General features: G+C 40.2%; 1 protein-coding gene across 7 annotated transcripts in view; it reads left to right on the top strand.

Annotated features, from left to right (window-relative positions):
* STX18 (syntaxin 18) overlaps window positions 1-24,656 on the top strand; it is a 93,397-nt gene that overhangs the window by 42,562 nt on the left and 26,179 nt on the right. For 4 of the 7 annotated variants that reach the window (XR_006175696.2, XM_065597089.1, XM_005300259.5 and 1 more), the window contains 4 exons: window positions 1,854-1,921; window positions 19,639-19,754; window positions 22,708-22,785; window positions 22,965-23,031. Coding sequence is in view for 6 of the 7 variants with exons in the window: in XM_005300259.5 (XP_005300316.1) it covers window positions 1,854-1,921; window positions 19,639-19,754; window positions 22,708-22,785; window positions 22,965-23,031 (329 nt within the window). In the remaining variant the exon portion in view is untranslated. Of the gene's footprint in view, window positions 1-1,853; window positions 1,922-17,946; window positions 18,119-19,638; window positions 19,755-22,707; window positions 22,786-22,964; window positions 23,032-24,656 lie in introns of all 7 variants that reach the window. The other 3 variants (XM_024106868.3, XM_024106870.3, XM_065597088.1) reach the window with 3 other exon arrangements.

Here is a 24,656-nt window from a genome sequence, read left to right as displayed (position 1 = left end):
AGAGTTACCTCTTCCCAACTCCGTTTAATACTTATCAGTTGGTCTGATCTTCTGATAAGTTCTGTCGCATGTTTCTGTATGGTTTCATCCAGAATAACTCCAACACCATTTCAAGAGGTTGAACTCCCTGAATAGTAGATTTTGTAACTCTCTGCCAGCATCTGAACTTTACCATTAAGTCTCTTATACACATGCCATGTTTACTCTCTTCCTCTTTTAGACCACATAAAGCTCCAAGCTTCTGCCAGTCAGCATTTCTACATTGCAACTTGCAAATTTCAGCTTACTCACTCCCTTTAACTTTAGCAGCCCTTAGCCAATTAAAACAGCCAAGCAAGGCTGTTGCACTGCCCTTGCAGGGAATGCCCTAACTCTGAGGTACACTTGTCACAGACGTCCGTGCTCATGAGGATATCTAATGGACAAGCTTTACAGGTTGGCTGTCCATCGCTGACAACCTGTAAAGCTTTGACATCAGAGTTTCCCTTCTAAGTGAGCTGCCTACAGAGACTACTGGAGCCCACCTGCTCCAACAAGATTTATTTTACAGTGGTCTTTACTCACCTTGACATCCTCCTCATAGGGCATTTTTTAGAAGTAGACATGCCACCAGCTACCCCATCATGCACTGATGTTTATTTTCAACCAAATGTCATAATTCTGTATTTGTGACACCATAATTTGCTGTACACTGAATAATTAATACCTTTTTTTTAACACACCTCAGAGAGATTTTTGGTTCTCCTTTGAAAACTTCCTTTCTTCTACATAGTCATTGTATTCATGTACATTTTTTTTTTAAGATACTGAACCATATTTGAGACTCAGTAAGGGAATCACATTGGGGATCTCACTCCTTAGGCTAACTAAGGCTGTATTTCTGAGGCTTCTTCCTTTCTCTATGCTAAATTGCATCTTGTATGGTACCAGCCCCTTTAAACCCAGACTTAAAAGTTGTTAAAAGGCATTGAAGCCTCATAAAAGGTGGTTCATTGTTCCATTTAAATGATCTTTTGGAAAGCGTAAAGATAATATAGAGGAAAACGTATGGACTAATGACAGGAGGAGTTGAGGTGGGTGGGAAAAAAATGAAGAGCTGGGTAGAAAAGCAGCTTCCCCTCTGCATGCACATGCACTCAGATATGTTCAAATTCTGCAAGTGATTATCAAATGGTTGTGAGGAGTTACTTGATAGGCTTAACGTTTTTTGGTTGAGGTGGAGCAGGGATTAGTCAGTCTGATAATAAAGCAGTCACTGCAAAAATAGAAAGGTGAAAATATTTAGATAAATAATATTGATCAGTTTGCTTCCTTTTTTTGGTGGACATGGGTAATATAGCTACCATGAGGTTAGTTCTTATAATTGAAGTCAAATGTTTGGGTCAAGTTTTCTGTTTTATAAAGCACATACGTATATTTGATATTTTTCTTTTTGTAAACATCTTTTTTTAAATGAACCTGTTTTCTAAAATGTGCGCTTGATCCTTGCCTGCCAACATTCAGTTACATTTAGTGATTAAATTTAAATTAAATTACATTTAGTGCTTTTTTCTTCTCAAGCTGGGCCCTCATTTAAACTTACCTCACTTAGATTATTTTTATGCTTTGGCTACATGCGTAATAGAAATGAGAATCTTATTGCAAAAGGGAATCTGTATAAATAACTTAGATATCTGTGTAACCTTTATAATTATAGTCTCAAATTACATAATAGGTAGTAGTTTAGTTTATAGTTCAAGTGCACAGGACATACTGATATTTGTACATTTAAAATGAAACAGAAAATAGAAATATGTTAAAATCCATTTTAGCTGATTGTGGAGTTAACATTTATACTTTACTTTCCTATTTAGATTACTAATATTGGGAAACTGAAGGATTTTCTTCTGCAACACAGAAAGGATTACATTAATGCTTACAGGTAAGTGCGTATTGTGTTTAAAAAGTCTCTACGTTTTAAAACTTGATTTTCAAATTTATAAAATGAGCCCATTAAAATTCTCTGAGCACACTGACATGATTTAAAACCAAAAATACAGTTTGCTGACCAGTTTCATACCTGATCATACATCATTCAGGATAAGCAAGACCTGTTGCCTACTACTAAGGCTATGTCTACATAGCAGCTGAGAGATATACAGGCACTAGCTGCTCAAGCTAGTGCACTAAAAATAGCAGTGTGACCATGACAGTACAGGTAGTAACTCAGGCTAGCTGCCTAATTATAACATTGCCTATGATCCTAGGTACCTTCTGGGTCGGCTAACTTGAGCCACTGCCCATGCCGTCCCAGCCACACTGCTATTTTAGAACACTAGTTCATGCAGAGCTAGCATGTGTACCTCTACTCGAGCTGGGAATTGCACCTCCCAGTTGTGCTGTGGATATGGCTTAGATGGTCAGTGGAAAGCCTGAGCAGATATCTCATGCCATTCATCATCTAAGGCTTTTCAAACTCTGGGAAGTGAATTCCAGAACTGAGGAACCTCATTGAGAACACCATATTGGAATACCACTAACTCTGAATTTCTTTGCTTTCTTACATCAAAATTTTGAGGAGTTAATTCTGGGGGGGTTGAACTTATGGGGAGAATATATTTGATTTTGTGACAGTAAAAGCATCCTCACTTACGTCAATGTAGGAAACATTTGACATCCTTGAATTTATTTGCTGCCTGAGCACCCAAGGAGCAGGTGTCTTGTCTGTTTCAATCCTCTGTCCGTTTATGAGATTGGAGCTGGTAGGAAAAGCTAAGGAAAAGCACACTTAGGCTATGTCTACACTTTGAGATAGGGGTGTGATTTCCAGCTGGCGTACACATAGTCACACTAGAGCTAGCACAGGTTCAGGTGGTCTTGTACTTGGCATCACTAAGTTGTGCCACTGCTGAATGTGCTACCACAGCTACACTACTATTTATACTTGCTCTAGCTCTCATCAAGCTAACACAGGTATGGCAACATGAGCTGGGAATCAGACCTCTTGCTTATAATGTAGATGTAGCCTTACATCTACCATCCCAGCAAACTTAGCACTTTCGGTTTATTGGTAGGTCACAGTCTAAGGCTTAAGGTTTTAATATTGGTGCAACCTGAATTTTGGAGTTCTCAATCCAAATAATCTGTAGGAAACATTTAAAAACAGTAAAATGTAATCTTTAGGGACACTTTGTGATACCTGTCAACCTCAATAAGTGTACTGATATATATTTATACACTGTGAACAACATTCCATTTAATGGAAAACTGATATGGTGAGTGTAGAGGAAAGGTCTCCAGTTTATCAACTCCACCACTGTGGAGATGTTTGAAAGTTCAGTTTAAAATACTTGATGATTAGTCATATTATTTAGTCTTTCTGTCTGTCTGTCTGTCTTATAAAAATATGCTAATCCAGTGCGCATGGCTTATGGCACACTCATTGTGAAGACTATAAACAATTTGAACCAATTACCTAAATTCTCCCAGAAGCCTCAAAACTAGCACTTACTCCACCTATCTAATCATTCTTCTCTTCCTCCTTCCTGCCTCCAGTCCACCGAAAAGTCAGAGAGAAAATTAACCGTGCAGCGTAACCTGAAAATCAATAAATTCAGTCTTTGGCTAATTGACCAGGGAAGTATATTCAAGTGTGGAATACCCCAGATGGAAATTACCTTGCCTCCAACCTACTCGCATTTTAAGATGATCTTCTGTGCTGTGGTATCACATGGGGAGAAAGGTGGCCTCTGAAATTACCAGAGCCCTTCCAACAGCTTAAATTTCACCTAAAAGTGAATTGGAAGCCCACGCAGATCATAGAACACCCCTTTAACAAATGGGCCATCAAATTTTGCACCAGGTGACATTTCCAAACTGTCTTAGAGTGTAGCTCTGTATAAAGGATCATGCTAGAATTCATTCTTGAGATGACAAAAGCATATGTGGCAACCCCCATATCTGAAAAAGAAGCATACTGGTCAAGCATAAATAATAAAAATTACTCCTGGCTTCTGCTGCTATACAAACTTCCAGCATCAGCTGGAGAGCCATCAGGATTCTCCAGCTGGGAACTTGAGTAAAAGAATGTGGGCAGACTTCCCCAGCTAAGGGCCTTGATACCACTCTGTAGTTTCTTGTGGTGTTTTTTTCCAGCCTATCAGCATAACTGGAGTTTTATGTTGCAGCCAGCCCTATCCACTTCCTGATTCTGGCAGGACACTGAGTAAGCTAATCAGTTGCACCAGCCAAGCCAGATGAAATACAGATGTAGAACTGAATGTCAACTGAATATTGAAGACCTTGAGTCCCAGACCATCTCTCTACCTTTCCCCCAAAGGCCTCACAGATGCATGGAAGTGATGACAAGATAGAACCCCTCCCATTAGAGAATGCTAGAAGTAGATGAGCAATCATCCAGTGCTACCCTTTGCCTCCTCTTGGTAACATATGAACAGAGCCACTCAATAATGACTCCTTCCAACCCTGTGAGGGTCTGTGGCTGTGTCAGCAATGCCAGTTGATCAATGGTATCAAAAGGTGTCCCATGGTGAATTGCCAAATTACTGAGTGCACTTTTTCTCCACAAATACTGGTAACAAATGTCCTGTGTGCTAAAAAAGGACACTAAGGGTTTGATTTTCAGAAGTGCTGAGCATCCTCAACTGTATTCAAGCCAACAGGAGCTGTGAGTGCTCTGGACTTCTGAAAATCAAGCCCATCTGTGTATATTGACATACACCAAAGCCATACAAAGAGTAACTATATCTCCAAAACAACAAACAAAACCAGTATAAAGATACTTGGTATAAAAACCTCTTGTTTTTGTAATATTGGTTGGAATAGTTAATGAACAACACTAGGTGGTGCTGTAAATTTAATACAAAAAAGTCTGTCTTATTTTGTGAAAGCCACAGTATGAATGGGTACAGTAACAGAATTTCAGTAACTGCAATGGGGGGCGGGGGAAGCTGTCATAATAATTGAGTGTATATTGACTCTTAAATTATTTGAATATTCTGGATGCACTAACTTTTTGTGTACTGTCTTTGGTTTACCTGTCTTGAAAGGGAGATTAAAAGTGAAGTGATGGATGGAGTGAAAAGTATTCTACTTTCACTTCGGATTTTAAAAATATTGCCGTATGCTTTTTGGAAATGCTCTTTTGTAATCTCTTACAGCAGTAACCCTCAATGTTTCTCCACAGATGCTAGCAGCAATAGAGTCTGTATTTCAAGTGGAAACCTAAAATATACAGTATTGTCAAATGTTTAAAGTAGGTTGCTAAATTATCATCAGCTCATTATGTTCATGAAAAATAATTTCTAATAGATCTCAGTTTCCCATGAATACATGCCAAGGAGTAGAATAATCTGCTTTCGTGATGTAAATGATAATATATCTCAGTGAAAGCATATAAAATTATAAAAGATCTGGTGTTCTGTAACCAAAAAAATCCATCTGCTTTCCTTCCTAATTTATTGGTTTTTCTTCTCCTAACAGTCATATTATTTTAGTAATGTCTCTATGGGTGCTTCACTTCAGGTGCATATGCACTTCTTGAGCTCTTCATTGGAGAGTTTTCCGTCAGCAGTGCCCGTTCGGCATGCACTGATGCCAGACACCGAATCTATAGATGGATGCGCAAGCAAAGTGCCTTCAATTCCTTCTCAAGCACCTCAGCCTGAGATAGAGCTCTAGCATGCCCACCTTGAGTGTGCCTCAGCTATTTTGTATACTTGTTGCTTGTTAAGTTGACAAACAGTGGCTATACTGCACACCTTTTAGCGGCACAGCTGTAGCGGCACAGCCGTGTTACCAAAGCTGCGTAGATGTAGCCTTAGTTGTCACTCAGCTTTCCTTTTGATCTTTGTTTTTTAAACTACAGCCACCCTCTGGCTTTACCTTTGTGACACTGCGCCCCCTATTCTTCATATTCATATCATATTGTTATGATATGAATATGGCATAACTAAGATGTGTTCTATGCAAGATGGGACATATGAGGTATCATTGGAAAGGTTATGATTTACTGAATATGATTATCCTATTTGTATGCATGTGTCATTTCTGTATCTGTAGTTAGGAATATTGACTATGTAACAATTACAAGTGGGCTTACACTTGGGGAATGCCCACTAGACCGAATGCAATGGATAGGCCATTAGGGAGAACAATAGGACTTCAAAGATGCTAATCTCCCACCTTCCTGAGAAGCTTCTTGGGATGCTGCTTTGACACAGCAGGGTCATCTGATTGTCACCTGGTACTGAACTCCATCTTGAACTACTAGTATTTTTCCACTAATACGGGGTGGAGATCAAACTGGGAAACAAAGGATTCCCGCCATATGTAAATCCTGTAAGGCAGGGAAGTGAGTTAATCAAGATTAATTTTTCACTGAATCCCCGCCCAGGATGACTGCTGGAAACATCCTAAGAAACAAAGACAAAAGGGGTGAGGGAGACTGAGCCCAAGCTGGAAAAGGTGTCTGGCCTGTGAAAGGAATATCTGGAGTTTTAAGCAGCAAAAAAGAGCAAAACAACATTTAGGGTGAAAAATTATTACTTGTAACCAGTTTCCTTAGTGTATTAAGCTTAGTTTGTGTGTTTGTTTTATTTGCTGAGTAATCTGCTTTCATCTGTTTGCTATCCCTTATAATCACTTAAAGTCTATTGTTTGTAGTTAATAAACTTGTTTTTGTTTTCTCTAAACCAGTTTGTAAAATTCGTAACTGGGGGGCAAAAAGCTGTGCATATCTTCCTCCATGTTGAGGGAGGAGGCGAATTTCAATTAGCTTACACTGTACAGTTCTCTGTGCAGTGCAAGACAATACAATTTTGGCCCCTGTATCCCATTTCTGCAGAGTGTGGGAGGGGGACATGGTTCAGGAGGAGAGTTTTCAGTTAGTTTTTTGACTGGTCTATGCATTTCATAATTTTTATTTCTCTCTTACACTTAAATTTAATTCTTTGAGTAGTGAGTTCTAAAATGTCTAACTTGTCCTGGCTGGAGTAATTATCCCTATTGGTAACTTTTAAAAAAAATATATTCTATCTAGGTTTTTAGTTTCTACTGGTGGTGCACATCCGCACATTACCTTGGTGTACATAACAAAATTTATTCCGCACATGGGTGGAAAAAATTAGAGGGAACATTGGTTTACACTCCAGAGGGGGTGTGCACTTGAGTGCTGGGCAGTTCCTTAGCTGAAAGACTCCCCAGGCAGTATTGATTTCAGTGTCTGTGTCTTTCTGCAGCTGGGTGTGTCCCTACCTGTGTGTGTGCTAGAAGAGGCTTGAGGGCCGGGCCCAGCAGGACAGGGTGAGGGAGCCCCAACTGATGGAACAGGCTGGCTCAGTGGTACCCCAGTGTATCAGGTGGCACCCCAGAGCCGGGTCGTGGGGTAACCCATCACAATCCTCCTTTTGGGAAGGGTAAAATTTGGCAGTTAGATATGGCCTTAAATAAATTAGCTAATATTTGATAGGTGCTATAAAAGCTGTTTTGAAGTATTGTTTAATATTCGTATTTTAAGTGCTTGTTAATATCTGGTTTGTCGTTGTCTCAAGGATTTGCTCATTAATAATTTGTTTCCTGGTTGGATATTAAATTTCTGACTGCTGTTCAGAGAACATGTTCTGTTAGTTGTAGTTACTTGTGGCATTGCATATATTTTAATGGAAGTAAAAAAATGAACACCAGACTTTCCTTAAGCAGAGTTTACTCGAATTGTAAACACATTTATTTTTAAAGCTTATTGATAGTTACAAAGGGTGTTTACACCTATGATCAATACAGATAATATCAGAAGGTTAAATATTGATTCCTGTCACATGTCAAAAAACCACCATTGTTAAACTGACTTTTATAGATTCTTTCCTGTACACTGGAATTCAATTAATTTGCTGTTATAATATATGTCACTGGTGAGCAACACTAAAAAAATCTTTCCCTGACTTCATACAGACTTTAGGCCTGAATCTCCTCTCACACCAGTCTTAACCTGTGTGACTCCATTGATTACAATGGAGCTATGGCATAAATGAGAAGAGAAATCTGCCCTTTCATGCTTTAGCCTTGTAGAAATTGGGTACATAGCTATTCCTTTGGGTCCTATCCATCCCCCAACTGCTTTCATGGTTGCAGAGCTGCTGGGAGTTAGGGTGACCAGATGTTCCGATTTTATAGGGATAGTCCCAATATTTGGGGCTTTGTATTATATAGGCGGCTATTACCCTCCATTACATCACGATTTTTCACACTTGCTATCTGGTCACCCTAGCTGGGGGATTCTTGGGCTCAGAATATGCTCCATATTCTGTAGGGTCGTGCTATATCTTTTGATGCTTCTGCAAATGTCTAGATAGTGGAGACCCAACAGAGCTTTTTTTCCATCTTTGCTTGGCGAAGAGATAGTGATCATTTCTCTCAGATGCAGATCCAGTCATAGTTTCCATGCCTTTGTCACCTCCAGTGGATTACTGCTATGCACTCTGGCGATCTATCCTTCCCTCCCTTCATCCCACAATCTGTCTTGCATCCATCACTTTACCCTTCTACCTATATGGCTCATATCATGGTATCAGGTTCTTGTAAATCACTCGGACTAGTGCAGAATGAGGTTGCTTGCTTGCTTAATTAGTGTTTTGTGCATGGAGCATACACACCTGTGCTCTAGATACCATATTGGCTTCCAATTGTTCTTCAAGGTGTTTTGTTTTCAGTTATGCAGCTCTTTGTGGTTTAGGTCCTGGATATGTTAGAGACAACTCTCTCTCTCACTCACTCAGTGGTTGAAAGAGACATTTGAGATTAAATGAGTGCTTGAGCTCATAGTTTCTAGATTTGGGCAATGGAGCAGATCATACTCAGTGAAAAATCTACAACTCTGGAATTTGTTTCCTTCCTTGGATTGATAGAGCACCAGTCCTTTGCAGCACGTGGGCAAGTTTATATAGTTACTCAGGCTTTCTCAAGGTGTGTGTTGAGTGAGGAGGATATTATTTTGGAGTTGGTATGGGCTTGGCAGTGCTTAATGTGACCTCGTTATGAATTATACTGATTCTTAGATATTTGTGGCACCTTAAAGACTAACAGATTTATTTGGGCATAAGCTTTCATGGGTAAAAACCTCACTTCTTCAGACTCCTTGTTGTTTTTGTAGATGCAGACTAACATGGCTACCCCCTGATACTTAGATATTTGTACATCTAATATAGCCTGGGTATACAGACGAGCAGTATAAATTGGAAAAAATAAAATAAGCTTTGTTCTGTTAGATGATCGGGGGGGGGGGGGATTGTTTTTTTTTTATTTACCAGAGACTTATATTTCATTTGTTGCCGTAACATCTATGCACCTAACAATGTTTGAAAACAAACAACAAATCAATTAACTATTTGTGAACTCAATAAAGCATGCTCCCTTTATACAGCTGAGAGCGCTCGGGTGATGTTAACCAGTATTGGAAGAAAATAAAATAGTTAATTTAGGCTAGGTCTACACTACCTGCCTGAATTGGCGGGTAGAAATTGATCTCTCGGGGATCGAATTATCGCGTCTCGTCGGGACGTGACAATTGATCCCCGAATCGACGCTCTTACTCCACCAGCGGAGGTGGGAGTAAGCGCCGTCGACGGGGAACCGCGGAGGTCGATTTTGCCGCTGTCTTCATAGCGGGGTAAGTCGGCTCCGATAGGTCAAATTCAGCTACGCTATTCACTTAGCTGAATTTGCGTATCTTAAATCGACCCACCCCCCCGTAGTGAAGACCTGCCCTTAGAGACTGAAAATAAAGTCTTTCTCTGGCTCCTGCACATTGCCATACATTTTTTTGGTGCCAATTAAATCACATTATCGCAGAAGGAAGTATAAGTTTGCTGTACTCGTGTACTTAAATTTGCAGGTCATCTGGGTCTACTTCAAAAATATATACCTTTCCCTTTAGGAACAGAATATACCCTATTTACTTTCATTAGAAAGATTTATTTTCACATTTGTTTTCCACTAAGGTTATGGACTCTATTTTATATTACTATATTTTAAAAATCTAACTTATTAGTGGCATCATTCCAAAATGTTTCTACAGTATTTTGAGATATTGAAAGAGAAGTCTACATGGTTGACTGAAGATTTTTAAGCAGGGTTTTTCCTCCAGATCTTGAAGAAAATCCGTACTCAAATGATATAGCAGATCATAGAAATAATGTATCTTAAAAGCTAGCAACTGGCTCTTTATGAAGACCATGATGATGCATCACTTTACTAGAGCCTTGCCATTGGATAGATGGGTTGAAATGGTGGTTTACAATTGCTTGGCCAGTACAAGTACAGTCATTTAGTAGTATTGTCTGACCTGATCCTTTTGTCAAACCTGGAGGGGTATCTACCTCACCGAGGCCAGGTTGCAATGCTTATGTGATGTTTACTGCTCATGCTCAAGTGCTGTGTAGTATGGAGTACTAGGTGCTTCTCATGAGCTAAGAGTTCTTTGGTGGTGATAATGTGTGTTCTCTGGGGAATCAGAATGTCTCCTCACTATCAGGGCCCTGGCTAGGCACACTGCTGGTTATCTCCTCCGCCTGTTTAATGGGAAATTGCCATCCATTATTCCTCTAATTCTCTCTACAAATATACATACTAGATCTTGACACACTACTTCCCAGCCCTCTACCTGGCATTGCAGAACAGATTGGGATACGTGACAGGAAGAGTCAATCACATGTGGACTGTTGAGCTGTGCAATTTAGCAACCCAGTTCAGTGGCTTTGTAGCAAAGCCCAGAGTGGCTTGAGCAGGCCTTTTTAGAAACATTGGTATCAGATACTATATAGAGAGGAAAATTTGTTTAATAGGAAAGATATTTGTTTTACTGAATCAAGCTGGTTTTCCAGCTTTGCAGCACCAGAACTCTAATGCATGCTACCAATAGATCAAATTGACCTTTTGTTGGAAATTAGGAAAATTTGCCACATAATTTGTCTTCATATTTCAAGGCTGCTACAGTCATCCTGTGTGTGCCACCGGATGACAAGGATTTAACTGTATTTAAACAGCTTGAAGAAGCAGTTAGTTTCTTCACTTGTATTTCTGAAGTCTATTTAAAAGAAAATTAGTTTCTGATTACTGTAATCTCTATTCTCTTCTACTCTGTATTTTTTAAAAGTGCCCGGATACCATGAAAGTGTTCAAATACCACAGTGATGGGCAGAGTATAAGAATCAAGAGATGTGGACACTATCGCTTCTGTAGTGGAGCACCCAATACACTATGAATACTGCTTGGATTATAGTGTACCGAAACACAATACTGCTGGGCATGGTTAGGGAGGAGGTCCATCATGAAGTTAGTTACAGCTCCCTAATTTTCTGCCTGGACCCAAGTGCAGGTTAGACAAGTCCAGGGGCTTCAGCTTAGAGTCTTGGAGCCCAACCCAAACCCAACTACATGTGTCAGGTTTGGGTTGAGTAGAGTCTGAAAACAACGTGATGTTCTTGGGCTCAGGTAGGGTTGAGTAGTCTTTGATCATCTCCTCCAACCTGTGTGGTTGGTGCAGTGGCAGCTCTGTGCCCCGCTCCTGTCGGCCACTGCTGCTTCACTAAGCGGTGTGTGTTGTAGAGTGAGTGTGCCAGTGAGTCCCAACGTGTCTCGCTCTACAGCACACACAGCATAGCAAGGCAGTGTCAGAAGGCAGGAGCGGGGCACACAGCCAGTGCTGCGCTGACCCCATGGGCAGGAGATGGCCAAAGATGGATCGCAGGCCTGGGCTTGGGGAGTGTGGAGTCCCCACCAGACCAAGCCGCAAGGATGAGATGGCAGTGTTGACACAGGTTTGGAGGGAAGTATCAGGTTCACGTTGGGTCTGAAAATGACTCAGCACTTGGGCTCATGTCGGGTTTGGGCTAATCAGGTTGAGGTCAGGCAGCCCTCTACTCCCTCTGACAATATTCCCCTAGTGACCATTCACTAGCTGTGGATAGCTAGAGGACATGGTGGTATGCCCCATCCCCAATTACCTGGATATGAGTCATAGCGCAGTGTTTGGTCTATGTGGAGGCTGGTGTAAAAGTAGCTTTACTGGCGCTCTACCTGTGGGGACTCACCCATGCCAGGTGAACCCTAGTCAGAGGAGCGCTGCCTGAGCTATGGAGAGGGAGTGGAGCAAAGAGAGCATCTGTCCCAATATGTTTAACAGCATTAATTTTATTATACTGTGGGTGAGGAATTTATATGCACACTCCAAATCTCTAATAAGAAAATATTTATAACCCATACTTTGCAGCACAGTTGCATTGTCTCTTTCAGGTATTGACAAAACACTTTGATGTAATACTTTCAAATAATGGAAATATAATTTCAAATAATTGCTGCTATTTTCTTTTATATAATCACTCATGATCTGTCTCTAAATAATCTGTTGTTTGAAATATATAACTTTATTGTGGCTGTGGGATGGCATTTCTACTGTTTTTCTGAAATGAGACAATCTCTGAGCATTAATCCTCCAGATCGTATTTAAAAAGTGCAAATTAGGAAGACTAGAATTCCTACTGGGATTTTGTCAGATTTATGAAACCTCTCAATTCTTAAAAAAAACCCAAACCCCACAAATAAAATGGCTAACTATATAAATGGAAGAAGCATAAGTGGCTGCACCTATGAGTTACAATTTTCCCCATTTCTTCCCCTAATTGGATTAGCTGGTTTATCTTTTATTTAAGAAACTGAAATAATTTTGTAGTACTTCGCATTTAGAATTGCTCTCATTGGCAACTTAGACCTCCTCAACGATGCACTTTGTATAGCACATAGCTGGTAATAATAAGAAACAGAACAGAATAAAATACAGATTACCAACTATCTCACTTTTTATTTTTATATACTATACATAAATATAATTATATGTGCATGCATATAATATACATGCTCTGAACAAATGGGAGAGTTGGGTCACACATAAAGGATCGCACTAATTAAAATTGGGGGAAAGTTCCCATTTATAGTTTTAAAGTGGGTTGTAATGTGCTGTGGTGGATATATAGCCAGGAGGAATGAGATAAATATCAATTAAATCACCGCAGTAAAAGCTTTATCACCCTCTCATGTACAGAGCAACTATGGAATCACTAAAAAGTGGATACTGTCAGACCATAGATATTCTCTCCTTGTATATTATCTTACTGGGTATCTAGTGTGTTATATGTGTTATTGATATAATATGCTGAATTAAAAAACTAAAGCTATAACGTGGGCACTTAAATGCTTTGGACCTGTTTTGCCTTTGAATGGAGAGTTCGGCTTAAAACTCCCTGGTAGTATTTGACCCTTTGTATGTTTGCTTCCATTTTAGTTTATCTCTGAACTACAAGACTAATTGTAAAATGTTATTAGAAACTATTAACTGCATAATATATCATCTATAAATAAAGAGGCAAGCAGTAGTAGATGTTTTCAGGTATCCGATAAACCTATATCATGTTAAATATATTCTTTTCCATACACCTTCTTTCAAGTGCTGTCCTTTGAAGTCAGAGATTTTGTAGTAGTCAAGCAATGTGCATTATAAAGGGGAAGTTCAGAGTATGAAATGACAAACACATGAATTTCAGGGAACTCATAATCTCCACATTTTTATAGTTCTTTCACTATTTGAGTTGTTCCTACATCCTATTCAGTAAGCTAGTGTGCTTCTTCTGAAACATGGATCTTTTACTTTCAGAACCAAAAACTGCCTAAAAAGAACAGGTACTGAGAATGGTAGATGATGGGTTCTTCAGTTGCATGCTTCTTTTTTTTTCTTTTCTCTTCAGTTTGGTAAAAGAGAACCTGTGGTGGACTTTCATCTAGGGGTTTGATGGGATGAAATAAGTTTCTCCACAAATGATACTTTTTCTTATAAATCCCAAAAAGCATGTTCTCAAATATTGATTATTTCACTGAATACTTATAGCCTCAGATTCTTCTTCGACTGATTGAACATGTCCATTCAATTGTAGGTGTGTGCATGCCTCTTTCACAGCTGTCAGATAACTTTTTCTCTCAGTGGTACCTGTCAGGGTGGCTCAAGCGTTCTCTGCTGTCGTGTGCCACTACATAGCTTAAAAGAGTCCACGGTAACTCTGAAGTCACTTGGAATCTATACGCTATAGAAAAAGAGGAAGCAGTTCCAGCCACAGCAGGCTTACAGATATCAGAGCTTGATACCTGAGCCCCAAGACCTACAGAGAATAATGGGCAGGAATTACAGGAGGTGTCCACCTCCCTTCTCCTCCTCCTCTGCGACAGCAGGTTTCTCTTGATCAGTGGCCCAGTCTAAACACACATTTTGACAGGTTTGTCAAGGGCAATATACCAGTTCCTACAGGCCCATCTTTTCCTACCGGTTATGTTTTGCAATATTCTCTCCCACTTCCCCTGTGCTTGGGCTTGTATCACATCTCTTCAGTGGGTCTTAACCTCTGTGGAGCTGGGATATTCCCTTCAATTTGGTTCTATCCCCCTTCCCACCTGCCTTCCCTGTCGCTCTTCAGGAACCACTCTCATGAGATTGTTCTTCAGCAGGAGGTCCAATCTCTCCTTCTAGTGGGCTCCATAGTGGAAGTTCCTCTGTTTCTCAGGGAGAAGGGTTTTTATTCCTGCTATTTCCTTATTCTCAAAGTAAAAGGCAGTCTCAGACCTATTTTAGGTCTAAGAGAGTGAAACAAATACCTGAGGAAAATAAAGTTCCGCATGGTTACCCTACTTTCTATTATTCCTTCCCTGGAACAAGAGGACTGATCTGCTGCCCTCAACTTAAAGATCAGTCCAGACCAGACTACCGGAAGTTTCTCAGTTTCGTAGTGAATGAAAACCACTACCAATTTGCAGTACTTCTGTTTGGCCTATAAGCAGCCCCTCACAGAGTGCATGATGATGGTGGTAGCTGCATATCTTCGGAGGTTGGGGATCCATGTGTTCTCCTACCTGGATGGCTGGCTAGTGAGAGACTAGTCCGAGATTCAAATACTGTCCCCTGTGACCATCATCTAATCCAGGGGTCGGCAACCTGCGACATGCGGGCTGATTTTTAGTGGCACGTTGCTGCCAGCCGGAGTCCCAGCTCAGCTGCTGCTGGCCTGGATGGACGGAACCCGGCCAGCAGCGGGCTGAGCGGGGCCGGCAGACGGGACCCTGGCTGGCAGGGGCCAGCGGACAGAACCCCAGACCGGCAGCGGGATGAGCGGCTCAGTCTGCTGCCCGTCTGGGGTTCTGTCTGCTGCCCGCGCTGCTGGTCTGGCATGCGAAACCTTAAATTAATGAAGATGTGGCACACCACTTCTCAAAGGTTGCCGATCCCTGATCTAGTCCACCTTCAATGCTTTGGGGTTATTATTCAGTCCAGACAAATCAATTCTGAAAACCTGTGCAAAGAATAGAATTTCTGCTTCACAAAAGGTTCCAGTTGTACCAAGGCTTGGTCATGGAACTAAAACCACATCCTGTTACCACAACGCACACTTGCCTTAAACTCCTGGGGCACATGGCAACATGTTCCTATGTAGTACAGCATGCCAGTCTAGACCTCAGGAGGCTTCAACAATGGCTAGCATCAGTGTATCCTCCCAGTTGACATTGTCTACAGAGTAGTTCACATACCAAAGATAACTTTGTCCTCTCTGGACTGGTGGACAGGCCCTTGGAAAGTTTGTTTGGGAGTTCCCTTTGTTTTCCTGCAACCAGTGCTTACATTGATCACAGATGCCCCATTCCTGGGTTGGGTGGCACACATGGGAACCCTGCAAACTCAAGGGTTGCGGTTTTTGCAGGAGAACTAATATAAACATCAGGGAGGTACGTGCTGTTAGTCTAGGCTGTTCAGCCTTCTGTCCACATCTTGTGGGGGAAAATCTGCTAGTGTTAATAGACAACCCAGCAACTACATTCTGTGTAAACAGACAGGGAGGAGCACATTAGTTGCAACTGTGCCAGGAGGGAATTCTTCTGTGGGAGTTCTGCATCATCAACTCCATTCATCTCAAAGCTGCTTACCCTCTCGGAAAGCAGAACACATTGGCAGGTCCTGTGAGCAGCTCTTTCTCCACTCACCATGAATATCATTACATCTGGATGTACCAAGTCCTTCTTCCAGCGGTGGGGGACTCCCCAGGCGGACTTGTTTTGTAATGAAGGCCAATAGAAACTGCCATCAGTTCCGCTCCCTGGAGGAGGGTTGGGGGCATCACAGTGCGGGTTCATTGGTGGATGCTTTCTTGCTACCAGGGAAGAACTCTGTGCTCTATGCCTGTTCTCTGATACCATTACTTCCCAGAGTCTTGTTCAAGACCAAACAGGACTATGCTTACCTCATACTAAGAGCACCAGTGTTTCCTTGACAACACTGGTTCTCAACCCTACTAGCGTTGTCAGTGAGACCTCCTCTGCCTTTTCCGTTGGATCCAGATGTGATTTTTCAGGACCATGGCCATCTGCTCCACTGCAATCTGCAAGCATGACAGCCTGGATGCTTCTTGGCTAACACCATTAGAAAGGGCTTGATCAGAAGACGTTCAGGAAATACTTCTGAATAGTAGAAAGGTGTACTTACCTGGCCAAATGGAAATATTTTTCTATGTGGTCTCAACAGAAACGTGTCTCTCTAGTGCAAGCTTCCATCAACCACATCTAGGGCTATCTGTTGCACCTAAAACATCAAGGTCTGACAGTTCTGCTACAGTACCTTTAGCAGCAATTTCAGCTTTCCATGCTTCAGTGAGTAATAGATTGCTTTATTGCAATACCAATATCAGATTTCTAAAAGGGTTAGACAGTTATACCCACAGGTACCAGAACCTGTTCCTCCAGGGGATCTCAACCTGGTGCTAGCAGAATTAATGGGATCACCCTTAGAACCTCTTGTGTCTTGCTCCCTACTCCACCTTTCTGACAGTGGCATTTGTGGTTGTGGTAACCTCAGCAGGTTGAGAGCCTTAGTCTCAGAGCTTCCTGATACAGTTTTCTATAAGGATAAAGTTTACTTCCACCCCCACCCAAAATTCTTGACAAAAGTAGTTTCCAATTTCCACATTAACCAGGCAAATTATTTGCCAATTTTCTTCCCAAAGCCTCACATGCATAGAGATGAGGATAAACTTCATTCATTGGATGTTAAAAGAGCTTTAGCCTTCTACTTAGACCACACTGATATTGGCATCCTTTCATCTGTGAGAGACTGGGGGAATTGCAGCCTATGATGTCGATGGTTTGCAATGTCTCATGTGACTGAATAGTCAAATCCGAGATTTGCATGTTTTTTGGCAGTTGTTGAAATGTGTGTGTCTTGGTTGGGAGCTGCTTGCTTCTTGTGGGCTCTTTTCTCTTCAAGCTGTAGGAGCCAGCTCCTGTCATGGATTTTGATGCCCTGATGGAAACGATGGCGCCACTTGTTACGATCACTTGCCAAGATTTCCCATTGTTCAGGATCAATTCAAAATTCCTTCATATCTCGCTTGCATATGTCTTTATAGCGACGCCTGTAGTTCTTGTTTACTCTGATAGCTCCGCGTATAGCATGTCCTTGTGTATGTGTCTATCTTCCAACTACTCATATGGGTTGGGTGTACCACACTAGGTCCTTTGGATCCTCAGTGTAGTTATTTGTCATGATTGCAGATGGGATGAAAGGCCAACTGGCTTCTCCGCAGAGGATTTCTTCCTGCATTCATTTGTGCTACCAGTTAACTAATATCATGTCACTTCCTAGAGCCTTTGCCAATTCGACAAGAGCTTCAGCTGCTTTCCTTGTGCAAGTACCTATCTGAGACATTTGCAAAGTGACAACTTGGTCATCAGTTCACACTTTTGCTGCTCATTATGCCATTTCTAGCCAGTCTAGGAATGGAGCCAATTTTGGACGGGTTGTTCTACAATCACTGTTCAGGGAGACTCCGAGCCCTCCTTCATTTTAATCTGTTTGTGATTCCCCTACAGTGAAATGAACACTCAAAGAAGAAAAAATATTTACCTACTATGACATTCCGGGGTACAATACAGCCAGTGAGGGGCTGTGTCGTCACCTGCCCTGCAGCCTGGGGTACCTCACAATGCTATGCAGCTGTAGCTCCCAACTTGAGCCCCTCACAAACAGCCGAACAGAATGTAGGTAAATCCCTGAGTGTCTGTGTATATATAACTGCAGCCTGCCAGCACGTTCTGGCATCCACCAGCCTTAGTTCTACCCCAACACACTCCCAGTGCTGAATTTTCCTTCAAAATGTGGGTTCTGCAATGTCCAGCCCTTTCCTGGAAAGTTCAGATATTTTAGGTTTGTTGCCCCTGTAAGGGAACAACGTCCAACTGTTTGCTACTGGGGTCACCCAAACAATTCAGTTTGAATGCAACACTAGATTTGTTTGATTCAAGAAGAAAACAAGTTTATTTAACCACTAAGAGATTTTAAGTGAGTACAACCATAAGGCATTAAAGTCAGAAATAGTTACGTGAGAAACAGAGAAAATGCCTTCTTGTGCGAAAACTTAACAAATTAGACTTGGTTCAAGATAAGATCCTTACCACATACTTCCAACAACACGGCTGTCCAAATTTCAGGTCAGGTTCTCTCCAAAACTCAAATGGCTGCTTCCTTTAGTTGTCTTAGGTAAAAGAGAGAGAGAGAGAGATGGATAAGAAGAGATACCGTGAGGTGATTTTGCCCCTCACTTTATAGTCCAGTCCCCCTTTGAAATGCATTTCCTTGAGGATTACCCCAAGATAAAGTTAATTCCTGCTGTGAGGACAGAGACAAGAAGTCTTGTGTTGAAAGAGGTTCCATGCTGTTTGCTAAAATACAGATCTGTTTGTTCCTGCCCCTCTCCCTTGCCAAAGAATGGCCATATGACAGGTGATTTGCCCATCAGTTTTGATGACAACTGGCTAGAGGTGTCAGCTTTGAGAAACTGGTTTACCCACTCTCCAAACTTGCTTGGTAAACCTTGAGTCATAATTTCAGCTTATGTTCATAACTTTATCTATAATGTTGTTGCGCACATTTCAGCATGATCTTACTGACCAGTGAGTTGTTAAGTTTTCAAATGCTACCTCACAAGGCACATTTTGTACAAAGATTATTACTATAGTGGTGAATATAGGGGTGCATTCGGTCACACCTACCTTTCTGTAAGTGGTTTTGTTCGAAAGGAGTTGCACATGTCCATTCCATGACCCACTTTCCTTCTCCTCTCTATTGGAGTCTATCCAGTAAGAAGGAACTGAGGGGAGTCAGGGTGGCTCTGTCCTCTTATACGTGCATACAATGGCATGTGATGGCCGAGGGTGCTCGAGCTGCCCCGATAGGTACTGAAGAGGGGGGAAAGTTCTCTGACAACTGTGCATGAGGCATGCACACACCCACAGTGGAATGGACATATGCAACACATCTTGAAGAACAACAGTCACAGAAAGATAGGTGACTGTTTTTTAGTGATATTTCTCAATGTGCTGGGTATTGTACTTTGAGAGTGGCCCATTGCACCTTCTTGGTCTTTATGAAAATCAGGCTGTATAACAAAAAATATATATATATATATATCTATATGAAGAGAAGTGCGGAAAGGAAGGTCAAAATATACATTTATAAATTATACACAATTTTAAAAAATGATAGTATTTGGTTTTTTTCCCCAGCCATCTTATGTCGGAATACATTAGGATGACCGACACAGAACGTGATCAGATTGATCAAGATGCTCAGATATTTATGAGGACATGTGCTGATGCCATTCAACAGCTGAGAACAGAAGGTAAATTAGTATAATGGTAAATGGATTATGTTAATTATTGAAGAGTTCATGATAAATGCTGATATGACTGTGAAGGTTGAACAGTGTTCTGAACAACCTTTTAAAAGAAAGATACATAGGGTTTAATTTTCCATTCACTTAAACCCATGTAACTCCTGACTTCAGTGGAATTATTCTTGATGTACATTTGTATGCGTAAAAAGAAAGTCCAGCACATAGAATTTAACCTAGCCACCCCAGTCCATTCATTAGCATCTGATTAAAAGAAAAAAAATGTAAGTCTTTCTAAACATTTACCGTGTAAGTAATATTTTTTTGCAAAATGGCATACAGGCCTGACCCAAAATCCATTAAAGTCAATGGGCGACTTTCCCAGTAAGCTGTACTAACAAAAGTCAACAGCTTAAGTGACCAATACATACAGAGTATAGAAATATAAATATTTCTAATCAGACTGCGTAATTACTAAATCTTCATCATTACTTTCCCCACCGTTTCTAAGCATATCCTTTTTAAATCAGACCTAGCTTTTGTGTTAAAAGGTGATATCCTAGCCCTACTGAAGTCAGTGGGTCCCAGATTTCACACCAAGTGAAGGTTGTTGGGTATTATTTGTTTTTATTGAATCTGGGAACAATACAGAAACTAAATTTTGCACAAAGTGCTTATAATCTCTACCTTTTATGTCTAGAAATATAAAAAATATTGTATCTTGAAGTGAAATTACTTTTCATTTTCAAACTGACCGGCATCATTCTGGGATATGGAACTAGTTATTTGTTACATTTGTTCTGATAAATAATGATAAAATTAAAGATTTCAGTGAAATATGGACAAAAATCAGAATTGATCAATTGTCCTTGCTAAATTTGAAGCCTTTCTTCTAGAGGAAATTCTAACAAAAAAATGAAACCCTTCAGTGATGCAGAGTATTCCAATATTAAAAGATTTTACATTTTCTATTACTTCATAAACAGAGGGCTTGTCTACACAAACACTTCTTTCCTGGCAAAGTGGGGTGTAACTCAACCCCGCACTAGACTGCTACACACTTAGTGTCCATGTGGACCCTGCTGCCGTGCACTAACAGTTCCATAGTATGCTTAGATCAGTGGTGGGCAAGCTGCGGGCCACATGCAGCCCATCAGGGTAATCTGATTGCAGGCTGCGAGATGTTTTGCTGACGGCCACTGGGAGCTGCGGCGGGCCGTGCCTGTGGATGGTCAACGTCAATAAAATGTCTCGCGGCCTGCAATCAGATTACCCTGATGATTTGCCTGCGGGCCGCAGGTTACCCACCACTGGCTTAGATCTACTCCTGGTTTAAAGCTGTGTAGATCAAAGTGCACTAGGGAACTGTTCACACCCCCGCTTGCCACAAACTAAACATTCATATAGCCAAGCCAAGAAGAATTAGTTGTATACAACTAAGTGATAATGGTTTCATTATGCAAAGTTATCATGATAGCACTCTTGGAATATTGTGGCCACTGCTGGATACTGAGTTTGTAAAGGAATATGGCCAACCTTGATAATTTGAGGAAGAATCTTCTGATATCCAGATGAAAGCCTTGCAGGGTATATTTTATGGGGGTTCAAGACCTGAGTGTTCTTTTGCCTTTTTAAAATGGATTTGACTGCATGCACCAAGTGTCATGTCAGTACGTGGCATGTCCAAGGTCATGGTCAATCATGACAGGTCAAGCTACAAGAAGAGGACAAAATTGATTGAACTGGTAAAAGATAATGTATAGCTAGGGTTTCTGTTTTGAGGGTTTTATTAATTTTATTTGGGGGGGATTATTTTTAGCAATTTTTGAGTTTTATGTAGATGTCCAAAAATTGAGGGGAGGGGAGGTCGGGGCTCTCTTTGTATACATTCTTCGTGTATTTTACTCATATATACTGTAATGAGTAATCTGTTTGTAATATTTCATATGCTCTTTAACATAGTACTGTTTCAAACAGCATTACATTAAAGCACACTGGGGTACTTTTAGTGCGCACCAGCAGGATCTGAATGGACCAGTTAATGTGCAACACTTCAGTGCACTTTAGAAATCACACTTCTGTAGTCTATATTACTGCTCTGTGTAGACAAGCCCTTAGAAACAAGTATCTATTTCTTGTCTTTATTATATAAATTCCAATTTCATTTTTTTATCTGAGGGGTTTCATGTGTGTTTATTGGTTAAAAATCTTACAATTAGAAGCCCTATTTATAACTAATGCCAATGGGAGCATTCCAAAGAGGACCATCAGCACAGGGAGTAGACTATTAAGAGAAGAGACTGGAATACGTGGTAAAGATAAATTCAAGGAATGTGTGGGCATACTGTGTCAGGGTTGGATAACCCTAGGTTTACTTGCTAAAAAGCCGATCTTTCCTAATATGTGATAAAGATTGTGAGATAAGTGTACTAAAGGTTTGCATCAAATTTAAGCTTCCATAGATAGATAGATACACCTCTGTAGCACTAATCAGAAATGTATATCTGTAATGTTGTCATGGGAGCTATATGTTATTAAAATAAAAAACATAAATATTTAAGGGCCAAATTGGTGTTTGGCACTGGGCGAGACACAAATATCAAGACAATCTCTGTCCTGGAGAGTTTACAGTCTAGAACACTAGGCAAGTTGAGTCTTTAGATTTGTCTCTTTAAGCTTGGCTTGAGCAAAAGTCTATTTTTAATACAAATGTAATTGACACATAAGTAGGGCACCCAAAGAGAATATCTACAAGCAATGATAAAAGGTAAACTACGTGAGACTATTTTTTTTTCTTTAAATGCTATTGTGAAAATATACATTTAATTTCTTAAAATATACTAATAGACTTTTGTAAATATAAAGTTGTATATAGAGTATAATCTGTGGAAAACTGAAGAGGTGGGCTTTCATATTCTTCAACACCAAGTGTAAAATATTATCTTGAAATTTTTCATTTCAGCACACAAGAATGTCCAATCCCCACAAGTGAGGGAGCACAGAGCAGCCGTCTTGGACTTCACTGAAGATTATTTAAAAAGTACCTTGTACATTTTTTTTCTACAAATGTATAACAGTTCAAAGTGAATGATTATTTGATTGTACAATATTGTCAAACTCTTTATTTTCATATTTTTAAGATCATACTGATAATTTCTGAGAGAAAATCTTGATCGTCTAACTACATTTTTTTCTGCTCTTCTTGACATTTTTGAACAGGAGTGTGTAAGCTGTACTCTGAACAAAGAGCTGTCCGAGTCAAACGAATGGTAGATAAGAAAAGATTGTGAGTACTGTTACTTTAAATTGCCTGATTCCCTATGTAACTCTTTAACTGAATAAATGTGAACCTAGTGCATGGGACTAGCAATTCTCAATTGATGCACATATTCATTGGAAGCAGCAATATGTGCATCTTTCATTGTGAACTGCTGCATATTAGTACTTTTTATGCCTGTATCACACCGTGAAGGCTATAAAATGCTGAATGCTAAAATATATAACCATTTGTTCCAGATTTCAGATATGTATATGAATAAACCACAGAATTGTTAAAAGAAGGGTTAACAATCTGACTTGAAACCCACAAATACAAGGAAACTCTTGTGTAGATCTGAAATTGCCTCTGTAATCCATCCTTTTTAAAATTAGATATATGCTACTATATGTAAAATCATCCAGTTTGGGGACACTGCAACCTGACAATATTCCTCAAACCTGATATGGAGGATACCCTCTCTGTGGTTAATTGTTCACTCTTCATGCCCATTCAGCTCTGATCTTTCTGTGTACACTGCTAAGAGGGATAAAAGAATGCTTGACTTGGCATTTTTTGTGATGAGGACTAACTAGAAACTGGATTGAAACCACAAACAGCCATTGGAAGAGAACAGCTTCTTCCTGCCACTAGCATGAGTTAGATTCGAACTAGTCACCTAGAGGTGAAAAGTCTTAGTACTGTTTTATTACTCCCCTTGAACATCCAGTTATCCAAATGAATATTTTTTTTCAAGGAAGGCTTCTGTGAAAGAATATGCACATTGTTGCTTTTTTCCAACCAAGGGTTACAAACACAGCTGCCTGCAAGTTTTTTCTTTTTGGTTTGTTCATTTTCATGTGGGGAGACTGAGTGAGGAAGTTAACAATTTAAAGTTTGTCACTTTAAACCAAAGTCTCTAAAGTTGTAATACTGCCAACCTTTTCTCAGTCTTCATAATGCAAATTTTAACCCTGATTTCCCTTAGGCAGGTTTTCATGTGGAAATAGCAAATTGCACAACGTATGTGCCAGTAGTTAAAGTCTCAAACATTTTTCAAAGAACTCATACTCCTTTATCTGGTTAGAGTGTGAACATGTCAGATATTATTTAAATTAAAACTAGTGGGGTGGTCTTTAAATATCCTCTGGGATGTATATTCCACCCAGAATCATACAACATCTGTAATTAAAGGTGATGGGATTCAGTCGAGGCTTTTCCCCTTAGAAATAAATTGCTGTAAGATCTATTTTGTTTTTCTTTTGTGGAGAGGTTCAAACCAACTGTATGAGAAAGTCAGGATAACTCCTTAAAATTTTTTGTAACCCATTGAGAGGCAGTTTCTCATGATTACACAATGGATAAAAAGTAACCCAGCAATAAAGTCTTGCACATTAGGCATAAAATCTTGTCAGATTCAGTATTCTTCATATTGAATTTTGAAGAAAAAAACCGTTTGATTCCAGCAGTCATCTAATTAAGCTAATAAATGTTCCCTGCTATTCTGCTCACCATGCTGTTGTGCTATCACCTCCATGTGAAGCCCATTTTCAAGATGCCTCAGTGAACTAAATGGAGAAAACAAATCAATTTTATGTGCACTAACAATGGAGCAAAAGAGAGAAACTAGAAGTTAGAACTTCTCTCAAGGCTAA

The sequence above is a fragment of the Chrysemys picta genome, chromosome 5, assembly GCF_011386835.1.
Source record: "Chrysemys picta bellii isolate R12L10 chromosome 5, ASM1138683v2, whole genome shotgun sequence".
NCBI lineage: Eukaryota > Metazoa > Chordata > Testudines > Emydidae > Chrysemys > Chrysemys picta.
This window is presented reverse-complemented; position numbering and strand designations above follow the sequence as displayed.